Here is a 15,650-nt window from a genome sequence, read left to right as displayed (position 1 = left end):
TGTAAGTTAATTATGGAGAAATAAGTTTTAAGTCATCTGGATACCCACCTTCTTGACTGTTACTTCAGTACACAGCAGTGCTAAATCGTAGTCTTCTACTGAAAGCTTGCTTCATTAATAAGCTTATTTCTCTGAATCTTTTGACTATTACATTTCATAAAAGTCGGCATGTTCAAAGAATCATGCCATTTTCACTGCTTGTGCCTCTTGAAACATTTAAAAGAATTAGTTGTGTAAAGTCAGATTGAATAAGACTACCCCATTTGTAGCCTGCTCAATACAGCCAGTAGCATCTTCTTACTTCTGTATGAACTTCACAGAGAAACTGAAATAATTTTTTTCTATAACATAAAATCAGAACTTTAGCCCATTAGGAAGTACCTTGTGATGTGCTTGCATGTTTACTTCCTAATTTTGGAAATTTATTATGTTGTTTTAATTCAGAGGCAGGGTTGGTTTTTTTGGTTGGTTGGTTTGTTGTGGGGTTCCTGGTTTGTTTTTTTGTTTTCAAAATTATGGCTGCCACATAATGTTTTATTGTCTTAAATAATTATTATACTTTGGGAGAACACTGATGTGTTACAGCTAAGCCAATTATTTCTCCAGGAACTTGTTACCTTAATGAAGACAGCATTAAAATAGTAATCACAAGAGAGGTAATTTCTCAAAAACAGGTATGTTCAAAATTGCCGTTTATTTATCATTAGAGGGGGAAAAAAATTTAAAAAATCGCAGCATTATTTTCTTCTAAGACTTTTTTCATCAAAGAACATTAACAAATTGCTGCTCCTAAACACAGAGTTATGCTTACCTCCTCTTATAAAAGACTGAAAATCATGAAAACGCAGAAGCATACAAACAGATCAATGAAGATCCACTGCCTCTGATTTCTTATATGTTAAGCAAAGGTTAATAGTTAGGCATCTTAGAATTGTTAGACCAGGTTTGACTCTTATGAAAAACCAGAACTGAATGCAAACAAGACTTTGATCTTTTCCCATTATCACTCTGAAAGTTCTCGATGGCCACGTCTGTACAGAAATTACCTTGCTACTACTGTTACAGGGTACTTAATGTTCAGAACCATGTTTTTCTGAATAATGAAACACATTAAAAGCAATAGCAGCTTTCACAAACCCTTTTACAAAGCCAGCCTGATTCTACTTGGTTTGGGAGAATGTTTCTAACTGCACAGACAAAAACTTTCTTTTAGATTTCAAATTAGATACTGCCAAAAAAGTTAACTAGTTCTTTACAAAAGGAGAGAGATGTATTATCCCGAGTAGGAAATACTAGTTTTTTGTGGTTTTGGTCATAGAAACATCAGGAAAGTTTCACAATACTGCTAACAGATCTATGGACTAGCTGCTCCTGAAAGGGCAGATCTGTCATCTTCTTCACCCACACTCCTACTGCTTCTCTTCAAGTGAGGCAGTTGTGCTCGTCTGATCCATGGTGAGCCAGATCCAACAGATGATCCAGCACACAACTGACCTTGCAGAAAAAGGTTTAAATCCCTGAATCCATGCATTAGAGGGTCAGGGACCACAATAGGTAGCACAAATAAAGTAGCAGAAACAGATGGCAGCGGAAGCTAACAGGCATGTTAGGTGGCACCTTGCCGTCACATCAGGTTATCTTTGCTGTGATGCATTAGAGAAGAAAAAATGGAAGCAATAACTGAAATCAGCTTTATACTAACAGTTATTATTTATAAGTTCAGTGATATGCTTTATCAAGTCTGATTAATTCATGAAACTCTTCAGGAGTGTGAGTCATTCAAGGCCTCACGAAAGATAATGGCGGGGGGGGGGGGGGGGGCGGGAACAAGTAAGAAATACAATAGAGCAAAGTTTTTCAGATATGGACAGCTAAGTACACTCTTAAGTTTATATGCTGGCAGCATCCCAGGAACATAACGGTAACATCAAAGAGCCTCTTAAAGGATCCTAGTTAGAATTTGCTTGCAGAAGACAATGGCTTCTGTATCCAAAGGAATTAATTGATGCTTCCAGAAATACTGTCAACAGCATGTCTGAACATGTCTGAACAATGAAGAAACATGGATAGAAGTAAACTCAGTGAGCTGATTTTTCTGGTTAAATAAGCATTTTGGATTCTTGAGGAATGCACAATCAAGCAGATTCCCATTAAATGAGAGGTGATTGCTTCAGAAGTATTCTAAATAACTGCTTTCAAGAACAGAAGCTTTCATATTTCTCTTAATTAAGCAATCTGAATTGACAGTTTATGGTATTAACATTGCAGAACAAAGGTTAAAAAAAAATATCTCTTCAAACAGCTATCAATGCTGACTTTAAATCATAACAAGAGATAAATTGAATGAGAAAAGATTATTTGCTGGTTGAAACGTTTCCACTTCGTGAGCTAGCAATCAAGTAATTACGGGCCACTTGCAGATTTCACTTGGCTGCCAAAATACTAAGAGTACTTTCTCTGCCTCACAGGAAGCCTTTTACACCAGTTGGAAAAATGATGCATGACATTCCTGCTCCCCTCTCATCTGCCTCTGCCCAACCCCTTTACTTACCACAGTTCATGAGCCCCTTAGTTGTTCTGATGCAACACCAAAAGTACATGATAAACAGCATTAAAGTGACTTGGATTAAAATGGTCTCTAAAACACACACAGACACACACACCCCAACCAAACAAAAAACCACGTAAGAATGTTTTAAGCCTGAATAATTTTAATAATCCAGGTTTCAGGGCGCCCTTGCTCACCTCTGCATCAGCTTAACAAGGGGGGTCAGTCTCTCCTCCCAAATAACAAGCAATAGGACAAGAGGAAAAGGCCTCAAGTTGTGCCAAGGGAGATTGGATATTAGGAAAAAAATTCTTCACTGAAAGGGTGGCCAACCATTGGAACAGGCTGCCCAGGAAGACAGTGGAGTCACCATCCCTGGGGGTATTTAAAAGATGTGTAGATGTCATGCTTAGGGATGTCGTTTAGTGGTGGACTTGCACTGCTAGGTTAATGGTTGGACTCAATGATCTTAAGGGTCCTTTTCCACCCTAAATGGTTCTACGATAGGAAACACTGGCAGGGTTAGGAACAAGCAGCTGAGGGAAGAGAGATGAAAAGGTGCAAATTCAAGGCAGTTTCACCACTGAAGAGGATACAGGTAAATCACACCTCAGTTTGGGAGGGAATGGTGAAATGGATCTAGAAACCACCTTTTTCATGCCAGGAAAAGCAGCAGATATTCTTACGTGGCGTCAAAATCATGCTCTATGGAAGCTGACAGCACGTGCCAGAGATATAACACAGAACATTCTGAAGGCAAACGTCACTATTGATTGTAATTCAGTTCAAGTTTAAGACACCTAACTATTGGTGTCCACACATCCAGTGTCCCATCACATCATGACCAGTAGAACCCAGGACACAATTAGCTGCCAGGGCGCAGGTCCCTAATGGATCTGAGATGCTCTGCACACACCCAAGACTGGCAGATATGATGGGGGGTGTGGGGTGCATCTGAGAGACCTGAACCCTTTGTGGGATGGCAGCTGGGGGCCAGACAACACACAGGGTCTCAAACGACACTAGACACCTGTATTCAGACAAACATTATTTAAGCTATGACTTAAATTATAAGGACATTAATACAAATTAAGTTATGACAATATTCCATGACTCCATGACTGCCAATGGAGACTAGAGAACGATTCAGCCCAGACAGCTGGCTCTCTAAACTCCACTGACTTAATTGTATTTCCATGGGCTACAATGGCAGCACAGACTTCCAGCACACACTTTTAAATGTAGGTTTCTTAATTCCGAACAGAATCCTACTCCACCTTGACTTTGATTAAAAGATTAATTTTCTTAATCTTCTCAGACCTAAAACAGGACAACAGGACAAGACTCCTTGCGTCCCTTTAGAAAATGAGAAACACCAGGACCAAATCCTTACACCCAGGGATTTATTACAGAATGCCTTGAGAATAAGGCTCAACTATCGCTACTCAGAAGACACTGACTTCAGTATTAATCCTACCGGTATAACTATCTAGATAGAAAACAAAAATGGGAAACATTAAGATGCAAAAAAGCATACATTAAAGAACACTAACTCTAGTCTATACTGCTTGCTATTAAGCAATACGTAGGAACTTTAAAATAACTACTTGAGTGAAAAGGGATTATCATTTCCCAAAGGATAAAGTGTCTTCTACCAACATAAGCAATTGATTTTAGCTCTTACTTTAGATGCAAGTATATATACTTACATATCTATTGATGGAAAATATCTACTGAAACAAGACCTGCAACTACTCTTTGTTGAAAGCAGGAGTCACGTACAATGATATTTAAGGTAGAATAACTCACACTACATGAGTTTCATCTAGTCAGAAAAACAACAATGTGACTATACAGTGAGATACACACATAAAATAATTCACAGCTACTTATCAATGCTCACCTGCATTTCATACTTCAAGGTCATGTGGAAGCACCAAGATCCCAATCCCACAGCTGAAAACAAATCAAAACTATGGTTAGCATAAAAGTCAACATGTAAAACTTTCAGGTGCATTAACTTCAATGCATTAACTCTACCAGGAAGAAAAATTAAAACATCAGCATCCCATTGCAGGGACAAAACCTCAAGTCTTCCACAGCCTTCTACTTTACACTTCTGTCACTAGTGATGCCCTCAAGTTTATACTTCTTGGATGGTGGATGTCCTCTTTCCTTCCTCTCAATACTGTCTCCTATGAACTGGTATAATCTCAAGGAGGATAGGAGCGGAGAGAACCCAGAATGAATGAACATTACAATTCTATTTCTCCTCTTTTTTTAATTTTAATTACATTAAGATTTATCTATCTCAAACCTTCTATAATGCAAAGTGCGATTCAACTGCTAGTACTCCTGAAAGCCTGTGATATTTCTGCTTACTGTCCAGTTTTAGAAGGTAAATTTTACAAGGAGCTTTTAGTCAGCTCTAGAAGTAGGAATTAATTGCTATTAGAACTCAGAACTAGAAATTCAGAGTAAACAAAACCCACACAGTATGGATTCATTTTGTGAAATTGCCATTTCCAAGCCTCTTTCTTGGAAGCTCGTCCCTCTATGCAAAGACTTTCATTTATTTTAAATACTTTATTTTTAAAGTCCAAATTTACTTCTGAAATCAATTTATGAAATATCTACTTTGCCTACACACAGCTTTTTCAGTTAGACAAGGACAATATATCTTGGAAGTTAGATTCGACTGTTGAGAGCAAAGCTGGGGAAGTATTTAATGTATCATTCATTACTTTGAAACGTGATCAGTTAAAAACTCTCATTAAGCACTAGCTCATTTTTATTTTGCAAGAACAAGTACATTAATGTGATGTCTTGTCTTCCTTCAAGAAATTATGTTTTACCTCAGACTGTGGTTTCAGAGAAAACCGAGTAATTTGCACTCAAACCTTCATCACTGGGTAGGGCTGCTGTGCTTTGCTGCAAGAGGCTAACCTTCTCTACATACAAGTTAGATTCCACTGACACACCAACAGACCTCTGTCTAATAAACCGTGCATGTTGTAAATGATTCCCAAGACAGTTGATAGAAATGTCTGGAGATGTTTCTTTAGGTGCTATAAGACCAGAATTGTGATTATTACACATACTCAGTTAAACGAAATACCTAAGCACATAACTGTACTGAAACATAAAGCTGTACTACAGCTAGATTTAAAAACTTATTGCCAAATATGTTAAGGTGATTCATTCTCCGGGAAAATTAAGCACGGCTGTCTACCAGAACATAAACAACAATATGCACTTCTTTAAGTTCTGATTAAATTGGTTTGGTACTGAAAAATCTTTCCAAACAATAAGCAACAACTCTTTTTCACCTTCATTGAGATTTTAATGAGAAATTCTCATAGCCATTTTTCTATGCATACAGAATATATCACAACTACTGTTCATTCTGAAGAAAAAAACCCATTAAGATCATCATTAAAACAGTACCATCCATTATCCTGGCTGTCACAGTCATTTCAGCACCTCCATGATACAAATGCTTACAATTTGTAACAAGTGTAGTTTTCAAATATGGGCAACATCATTGCATAAGAAATTTCAACTGATTTTAAATTAACAAAATATGTAATTGGGGGTTTATTTTTTGGGGGGGTGAGGTTTTTGTGGGGGTTTTTTTGGTTAATGTTACTGGGGTTAATAAATCTCAACAATCAGCTACGAACTCCTCCACTTCCTCCTATATGATCAGAAGTTATTTCTAGATTATTTTTCCTCTCCAGTCTTTGCAGAAATCAAGAATGCTGCAGATATTAGTGTTTCAGGCCATAAATCCTGTGACTACAATTAATTTCCTAAAATAATAAAACCCCTTCATGCTTCTGTGTAATGATCACACTTGGAAGTTTCTTTGATTATGAAATTTTACTATGCATTGGAGAAAGATACTTTTGCTATATTTTGTAGCAATACAATAGTTATCTGAAAAAGAGAAGCTTACAGGGACTCGTCAGGTGGTCTTTCCCAAAATAAAAATCTCTACTGGAAATGGCTGTAATACTGCTTGCTGCAGTCTTGACAGAGCTCATGAGCACTGTCAAGTCTGGTATTTAAGTGCATTCAGCAGATAACCCAGAATGTTATATGACTAGAAATTTTATGACTAGATTATTCATCAGATGACGCTCTCCCTCTCAAGATTGCACAGACATTTCCTCAAACACTATCGTAGTAACTACATACAATAGCAGCATTTTGAAAAGATTGATTAAATGAAGACTAAGGAATGAAACATGATTCTTTACGTATCCCATTTATAGCTGCTTACTGCAGAGGTGTAACTTAAAAACACGTTTTACACTGCAGAGGAATAACTTAAAAATGTTTTACATCTAGACATCAAATGAGCTAAGAACCAAGTTTCTCATTTGGCATATATTCTATCTTAACACAGAACTGCACAAAAAGCTTCATTAATCTGTTTAAACAGAAAGAAGGAGGAAACTGCATTAAGAGATGAACTGAACCACAGCAGCTAAAGCATATGTCATACTCTGCTTCACTAACATCACTATATAACTGGTAAACTTCAGCAGAAGGAAATTAATTCCAATACTGCACTCACTGGGCCAAGAGCTGTGCTAGTGAGAGTAGCTTAATGCAAGGTGGTTAGTGTTCAGTGCTGAAAACACTGTGAAGTAAAAAGAGGAAACACCTATCACATGCCAAGGACTAGAAAATCTTATCTATCAAATCTAGGAAATCTGCTATGCCCGGAGGATGCTACCTTTTTGTCGCACTTAAAAGTCTAACTTCTAAACTTACAAGGGGCTGGATGTATATTTTTGTCTCCAGTAAATAGTGATTTAATACTTAGCTCAAATGTCTTCACAAGTAGCTTCTACCTGCGGTTGTACAGGAATGCAACTATCTTTAGATACCCTTCTCATGACGACTTCAGGATCAAGATGTTTCTAAGGAAGATGTACTTCACAAAAACCATCAGTGCAGTAAGACATTCTACCAGCTTTGTACTTGTCAAAATATGAGTGAGCATGATCACTACAATTACACCAATCAATTTCCCCATAAAGCCATTGACAAACACAGCAGCAGATTTGCTCCTTATTTTGTAAGCAGGGGTTAGTTTTCATTTTAGGTGTTTCCTTTTGCAAAGGAGCTTAACTCACTAAAAGCTGCATATTGGTTGGGAAGTTTTAACATCATCTGAAGCAATACCATTTCCTCTCCAACTACTGTAACTCACTTTTCATAGATACAAATCACTCAGCATTTTTACATCAATGAATCTCTCTAGTTACAGGGGATATATATAAATTATGTATTAAGCATGCAATACACATTAAGTCACAATATGATGAGATCAGAATAGCACTTAAGGAGACTGGAAAAGCAAAGTCAAGTTAGCTACTATATGTAAACAATATTGTCTTTTTTTGCCCTGCAGCAAATACAATGTGCAATCACTGCCAGATGATAAAAAAGTTGTATTAGTGAGGATGTAAAAAGCAATGTATCTGCAAACTTTACTTCATACACAATTATTTCACTATGCTTCAACACCATCAAAGACGTCGATCCATGCTAGAAATAATGTGACATTATACACAAGATGCAGCTCCATATATGAACCATATAAAATCTCTGGATCTGAACCCTACAGGAACACACAAGTTCCCTAAGAATTTTTAAATAGTTGTAGGAAGAATCAGAAGTATCAAATAATCTGTGATAATTCATTTCGACATAAGACTACCCACCAACATCCAAATTTTTTATTATAAGCCTAAAGCCTTTACAGAAAAAGCAGTTTATTAGGACTTCATAGACATGGTTTGGATTTAAACTCTACAGGCACCATATGAAAACATTCTGAAGGAAGAATGCTCTAGATACAAAAACCTTTATTTAGGTATCTACACATGACCTAGGTGTCAAAGCTTCCACTAAAGAGAATGACATTATAAAGAGTAATTCAGCTGGCCAAATATAAGAGGATATTTTAGGATGAGCCAAATGGTTCTCCAGACTTCACTGTCTCCCAGACCTCTCTGCACAGGTAGACACATGTTTAGGTGTTTGAATCTGGAACTGAATTCCACCTATGGTTTCTTACAATGGTAGAACTGAACTAAGGATAAACAACAATAGACATAAACAGTCAAAGAATGAAACAAGATGAAAAAGCAGAATTAAGTGAACAATTTGTATTCAATTATTTTGCTTAGTAATGGTTTCCCTCCACAGCGTAAGAGACAGGAGACACCTTGGTTACTCCAAGGGTACAGCTCTAGAAGTAAATTCCAGCACGGCCGGGACTGCTACCAGGCACTATAATGCAATCCTCTGTGCTAGTTAATTGTTAGAACAGTCTGCAGTGTGAATCTGGCCTGTTACAACTAGCACTTTCCCTGAGTAGCTCCCAGGCACAGCCCAGCAGCCCAAAGAGCCCAGGGCTCGTGCCCAGAAGGGAATTTGTACGCATTCACCTCGTTCTGGAGGGTAAGACAAACAGACATGGGCTGTTCCACACTACCTGGCTTCAGCACTCAGGAATGTTCCTGAGCATATTTGATTTACTAACGCTGATGGCCTAAGCACCTTCTCTACAGCTGTTAGGTAAGAATAAGGGAATTAACTCTGAAGGGCTGCTAACAACTATTTTCAGAGATACAGCATTTCATTGGAAATTAAGTTTAGTGAGTTGCTTACGAGTTCCTGTGTCTAACACAGAAAACTTTTTGCACCCTTTTTTCCTCCATTTTGGCACAGCTGGAATGACTAAGTCTTATTAAACAGACCAAAGAAATGCAAAACAGAACAGTCCTTCCAAATTTCAAGTAAAGCATCTAATGAAGTATATAACTCCATTGACTGCTTTTTCTTATCTTCTTAGAGCCAAAAAAAATTTACACACCTTTAAAAATTATATCGTTACCTTTATTTTTTTTTTAAATAAAGATCATTCTAGAATACAAACCATAAGGAAATGACAGATGGCAGAACATGATAAATTACCACAGCATCATAAGGAACCATTCAAAAACAACTGCTTATCCTTCGAGGTAGTGACAGCCTGACAATTTGTTCCACCTACTTCATGAGATGCAACATGCTAAAATAATTGCTTAAGATTATTCTTCATAATTTATAGGTTGATTAAATAGTTCTCTAAAGCTTAAAAATCGCATCCAGTTCCTATTGAGTTCACTGATAACACACTCTTTGAGCTGGAAGGCAGCAGAAATAAGGGCTGAGAACAGCGTGCTATATCTCAAAGAACTTGCTGAAAAGTGCAACTCAGTTGGCATCAGTACGAACAAGAACTTATTCGAACAGTTATTTAGAAATCCCCCTTCTTGTCCTGCCAAGTACAAGAATCATAGCATGTATGTGAAATGAACAGACCTTCCCTAATTGAAAATGCATTTGGTTCAAAGAGGAAACAAATATCAACAAAAGAAATTGTGGGGTATAAAGTGAAGCACTGAACATGGCGTGGTAAAACACAAAGGAACTGACAATCAGCTAAACGTCTGGAAGCATCCAAAAGAAACAGCTGATTTGGATCAAAATAACATCTAGAAACAACACTACTTATGTTTTCAAATGCTAACAGATTTAATTTTAATGTCTGCTTTGACAGCTGTCCCTTCCACTCCCATCTTCATAGCAGAATTGTTAAAGAATTTCTACTTTAACAAAACAACCTTTAGACACTACTAACTAGTTAGCTAGTTAGAAGCTCTGCTTTATGGTCTTTAATGATGTGGTTGTAAACTATCTTTAGATACCCTTCTCATGACAACTTCAGGATCACGATGTTTCTAAGGAAGATGTACTTCACAAAAACCATCAGTGCAATAAGACATTCTACCAGCTTTGTACTTTTCAAAATATGAGTGAGCATGATGATGCATGGTGCCTGAAGCAAAATCAGAAGTTTGTGTTAAATTCACTATCCCTTTACAGATTAAGTCTACACTTGTTTGTTACAAATTAAGTAAGTATAGTGAAATCTGTTATTAACTAAGATTATAATAACAGAAAGAATTCTCTCTGGTACCTTCTTACAAAAATAAATTTCTGTACTCTTACTCTGTTTCAGTATGCTTCTGATTCAGTCACATGAACAGAAAAAATGCCAATGTTCCTGGCACATTTCAACTGTATTTAAATTTGTTTATCTTCTCATTTGCTGCTTTTATTCTGTAGTAGAACAAATGTTAAGCGATTACTGATTCCAAACCATCCTGTTCCCGTTTTTCACTGAGAAACTACAAAACCTTCTATATTACTTTACATCTTTCAACTGCTGTAAAAGTCCAGTGTTACCAATACTGAAGCAGAAGAGAAACATTTTTGGAATTTAATATTAGGTTCCAACATACAAGATAAAAAATCAAGCCACACAAACATTTATCACTTCAGACAGGAGTCAAAGGCAGCCCTGTCACAGATGAGCAGAGCCCAGACAGAACTCAGGGCTGTCCTCCAGCACTGCTGTCAAATAGGCAGGCGGAGCTCCCCTTCATGAACACCAAGAACAGTACAAAACTGAAGTCCATAGCATTTATCACAATCAAAGACAGATAATTAAAAAAAAAAAAAAACCAAACAAAAAACAACATTAAAGGGTATATGAGAAATCCCCACGCAGGGCAGTTGCAGCGTAGCTGCCTGACGTTCTGGTTAGGTAGTGGTATACTTTGATCATAGTGAAGCGTCACTGACAGAGGTAGTCACAAGTTATGGTGAACACTGAGTCTCAAACAGAGTTTTACCTTCCTTTTTTTTTTTTTTTTTTTAGAAAGAATGGCAGTATAGGATACTTAAATTCAAGAACATGCAAAGAGTTAATTTCAGCAAACTCTTCCACACCATTTCTTTCCCTGTCTTTTTTAAAAGTAAACCCTGACCTTCAAGAATTTCTTCTGCCAAACTGTTTTACACTGAGACAAAAATGAATAATTACTCAAAACCATACAAAGTCTACAAGTGGCTATTTGGAAAGTGTTCAGAAAACACCCAAAGCTGTACATTGTTGCTGCTTATCTTCCGCACATATCAGCAAATCCAACATAACTGAAAAACCATGAAGTTGTACCTAGTATATATTGCAGTTTAATTGGCATCAAGAGTATATTTAGCATACGGATATGTGGTTTTCAACAGTATTTCTCTAAATACATAAGTATGCCAAACTTAATAGTAACATTTACAATAAACCGATCTCTTACTACTAAGAAGAATGAGAAAGATAGCCTCCACACTGATAGGAGCTACAGCAAACAGAGGAATCATGTGAAACAGAAGTTCTGTGAAATCTACTTTGAGACCCAACTGCAAATTTGAACCATCTTCAAACATTTTCTCAAAAGGAACATGACTTACCGAATCATAGGATCACAGCATGCTCTGGGCTGGAAGGGACCTTCAAGACCACCCAGTCCCACCCCGCCGCCAGGGCCAGGGCCCCCTCCCCCCAGCCCAGGCTGCTCCCAGCCCCGTCCAGCCTGGCCTTGAGCCCTGCCAGGGATGGGGCACCCACAGCTGCTCTGGGCAGCCTGGGCCAGTGCCTTGCCGCCCTCATGGTAAAGAATTTCTTTCTTATATCTAATTTAAATCTAAATCTGCCCTCTTTCAGTTGAAAACCATTCCCCCTTGTGCTATCACTACAGGCCCTTGTAAAAAGTCCCTCTCCAACTTTCTTGAGGCTCCTTCTAGGCAACTTCTAGTTACACAATTAATGTTTTAAAAGAAGTTGGTTCTATTCTGGATTTTGTTATTTTAGAAAAAAACAGAATGCCCTTAAGGTCACCTATGCATGGATGTCCCATTGTTCTTCCATCCTTGCAAAACTTCCCAGATACAAAGGCAGTTAGGTTGTTGGGCGATATATGCCAAAGAGGAACGGAAAACAAATCAAACTCATGAAGGAATGATTTTCCAGTTCCTTCAAGATCTTTGCTATTTCCTGTATTACTGTTCCATACAAATGCCACAAAAATATTAATAGTGTGAAACTGTTTGGAAGTAGGACACACAAGAAATTTTCTGTAAATCATCATAAAAGGACACAGTAAGCTAACTACTTGGTTTACTAATATTTTCATATTGTTCATTGCATATCTGAGCTCTCTTTATAATGAAAAAGCAAATTAAGTTTTACACATACCTGTAAGACACAAATATGCAGCTAAATACCGTTTTTCAAGGCCATCTTTATAGGTCTGAATCGCACCATAGATTGGAGGTAGAATGAAAATCAGGTTACTCACTGTGTTCCCTGTAGGACAGAAACCAAAAGCAGATATTTTAGAATTGGGTATTATGCACTTTAAATAAATAGAGCTACATTCACTCATTAAAGACAGGTTCAATAGTTTTCCTATGGAAAGTTACACCTTTATGGAAGTTGTCTTCTGGTTTCACCCAAAACACAAAATTAAATTTTAGTACAATTCAGTTAACTACTTGAAGACTAGGAACATTTTAACTCTTTTGTCTTTTTTTCCACTTGTATGGATAGAAATTAAATGATAATTTAACTAAAAAGTTTGACTTAGATGGTGCTTACTTTCTTGGCAGGAGGAGAAAGACATGGTTACCTTGACTGCACAGCTTATGAACTAAAACCCAGTTCCTTAAGGAGATATAAGCCACAAACAGGTCAAGCCTGGTATTTTAAGAGAGCTGTTTGTTTGGGGTTTTTTTCTTTTCTTAAATCTATTCTTGGAACTCTCTCCTTCACACTCCCTTCAGATACTTTAAGGTCACCAAGTGACTCGTTCCCAAGTGAAACCAGTTCAATGTTTACTATCAGTGTGCTAGTCGCTGTGTGCACACAGAACACGCCAGACAGGATACTTACCTATCAGATCATAATGTAAGACCAAAGACTGTAAGAGGGTATGGTAAGGAACAGCAAGAAGTCAGAAGCCACTACTGATCGGCATGATAGGCAACTGTCAAAGCTTATCAACAGCTTGAACTTCAGCAAGACACCACTGCTCTCCATCCCTCCTGGGATGCAATACAAAGAAATGACACATGGCAGAGAAAGCAAGAACAAGCCAGGAGCCCAGCTCTCTTATCAGGGCTCATATCGACTCTTCCTGCACTGGGGAAGATGAAGGAACCTTTTTGTTTTCTCTTTCCCAGTCCGATTTAGATGTTTTTTCAAACTGTCCTGGCCTATGCAAAAGTACAACGAAATACTGAGAAGTTTAAGTGAAGCACAAGGAAATGGTACCTTTCTCAGCAGAAGGGATGCAGATTTAGCTTTTTAGCCTAACCACAAATCATAATTTTGAAAATAAAGGTTATGTAATGGGAATAAAATAACATACAATTTGGGAAAAAGAGCGAATTACTAAAAAACGCAGAACATTGCATGCTTTCACATGCCATCAGTTAAACATATATAACATTGAAACTCTAATTTCCAAATATCTCAATGAAAAGAACAATGTATGAGGCTATGGAGAGGGAACCCCCCCTCTATTTCTGGCTTTTTTTATTCAGCAGGAAATCTCAGAAAGAGTTTCACCTTCTAAAACAAGAATGAGCAGGCCACACCTAAATCACTCCCCTAATTCAAGCACCTATCTTTTCAGGAGTCCTACTTCCCAACAACCATTCCAAAGAAAAGTGAAAACTACCAAACTATGATCATGCAACTGCAAATTATTACAGCACCTCTGGATACAAAATTCCATACTTTAGAGGTTTACAGAAATTTCAAATCCAAATAGAAAAAAGGTTATTTGAGACCACATGAAGCAGCAGTGTACCTAGTTTACTTTACCAAGTTAGTTCTTCTAAATTCTCACAAAGTAGATTCAAATCTCAGTTTGAGTCTTCCTGACCAGATAAAATCACATCTGATGTTTATCAGACCTTTAAATCACCTCCTTATCGATTTAACATCACCTCCCGCACAACCATGAATTCACCAAGTTACAAACAAAACAGAGATGTGCCAGAGATCTTACTCTTCTAGTCAGCTCTGCAGTAAGTTCTTCCACGTAAAAGAAGCCCAGCTGAAATCAAAACACCTCTGCAAAGACATACAAGTTATACCAATATAAAAGGCCTTTTTCATGCTTAAATTCTCTGGGGAATCATTAACCTTTTACCATAGTCCCACAGTGCTGCAATGGGCAGGGATTCACTTTCAGTGGAGACCACGTTTGGAAGAAATTCACTAAGACTCAGTATTGTGCAGCAAACTGACCATTACCACGTCCACCCATAAATCATGCAAAGATGTCATCCCGCCTTGAAAAGTAGAGTAAAGGCTATGTAGTCTGGATAAAAAAATCTTCGGCATTCTAAGGCGGTTCTCAACTATGCCCATTTTCAAGACAGGTTATTAGACATTATAGAAACATCACTGCTCAAGGTCACTTTGTTATGAAACCGCCAAAATCCTGGCAAAAATTCAAATATGAAAATGCTGAACAAAAGAAATATCATGATGTTTATCCGCAATGAGGAAGGCACGTGACTTTGGAAGAGAGTGGCAGCAGGATAACAAACTTCAGATGTATGTAAGAATGCAGAAAAGAGATTCTTCTGTAGGAAAGCAAGGTTTCAACAGTTCCTGTAAAGCTATAATTATGTTAAATCATTGAAAATGTATGAGCATTTAATCTAGGACCGTCTTGCTGAGAGAGGAAATACCGTAGACCTAATCTAGCTGTAAATTCCTGCCACTCCTTCTCTGCACTTTTTGATCCACATTATTCAGAACATTTAGAGCACAGATTAGGCAAGCCTATTTGCAAAACATATTCATTGAAAGTTGTGCAAATTTTTCAAAAAGGGAAATGTGGGCAGGGAAACAATGAAGTCCTCTGGCGTGCTGCTAGAAAAATTACTTCTTTCGAGAACAAAAACTACAAGGCTGCTTTCAAATTCAAGGTCACTAGGAGCACATCTTTCAAAAAAGTCTAACTAGTCTTTACAGGATTATCCTCACATAGAATAGCTTATAAATTCATTAAAAGGGTTTTTTCCCAATTCCATCAAAAGATGGCAGTAGGATATGCACGGAGATTAGCAAACAATACCAAGAAAGAAGAAAAAGGTAACAACTACAGACCCATAATGCTAAAGT

The 15,650-nt window shown here is 37.5% G+C and overlaps 1 protein-coding gene across 2 annotated transcripts in view; it reads right to left on the bottom strand.

The window, feature by feature from the left end:
- Positions 1-15,650, bottom strand: part of ACER3 (alkaline ceramidase 3) — a 59,528-nt gene that overhangs the window by 26,255 nt on the left and 17,623 nt on the right. For both annotated transcript variants that reach the window (XM_056328151.1, XM_056328152.1), the window contains 2 exons: positions 12,705-12,815; positions 4,452-4,504 (listed from right to left, as the gene is read on the bottom strand). In XM_056328151.1, the coding sequence (XP_056184126.1) occupies positions 4,452-4,504; positions 12,705-12,815 (164 nt within the window). The remainder of the gene's footprint in view (positions 1-4,451; positions 4,505-12,704; positions 12,816-15,650) is intronic.

The sequence above is a fragment of the Falco biarmicus genome, chromosome 2 (genome assembly GCF_023638135.1).
Source record: "Falco biarmicus isolate bFalBia1 chromosome 2, bFalBia1.pri, whole genome shotgun sequence".
Taxonomy (NCBI): domain Eukaryota; kingdom Metazoa; phylum Chordata; class Aves; order Falconiformes; family Falconidae; genus Falco; species Falco biarmicus.
This window is presented reverse-complemented; position numbering and strand designations above follow the sequence as displayed.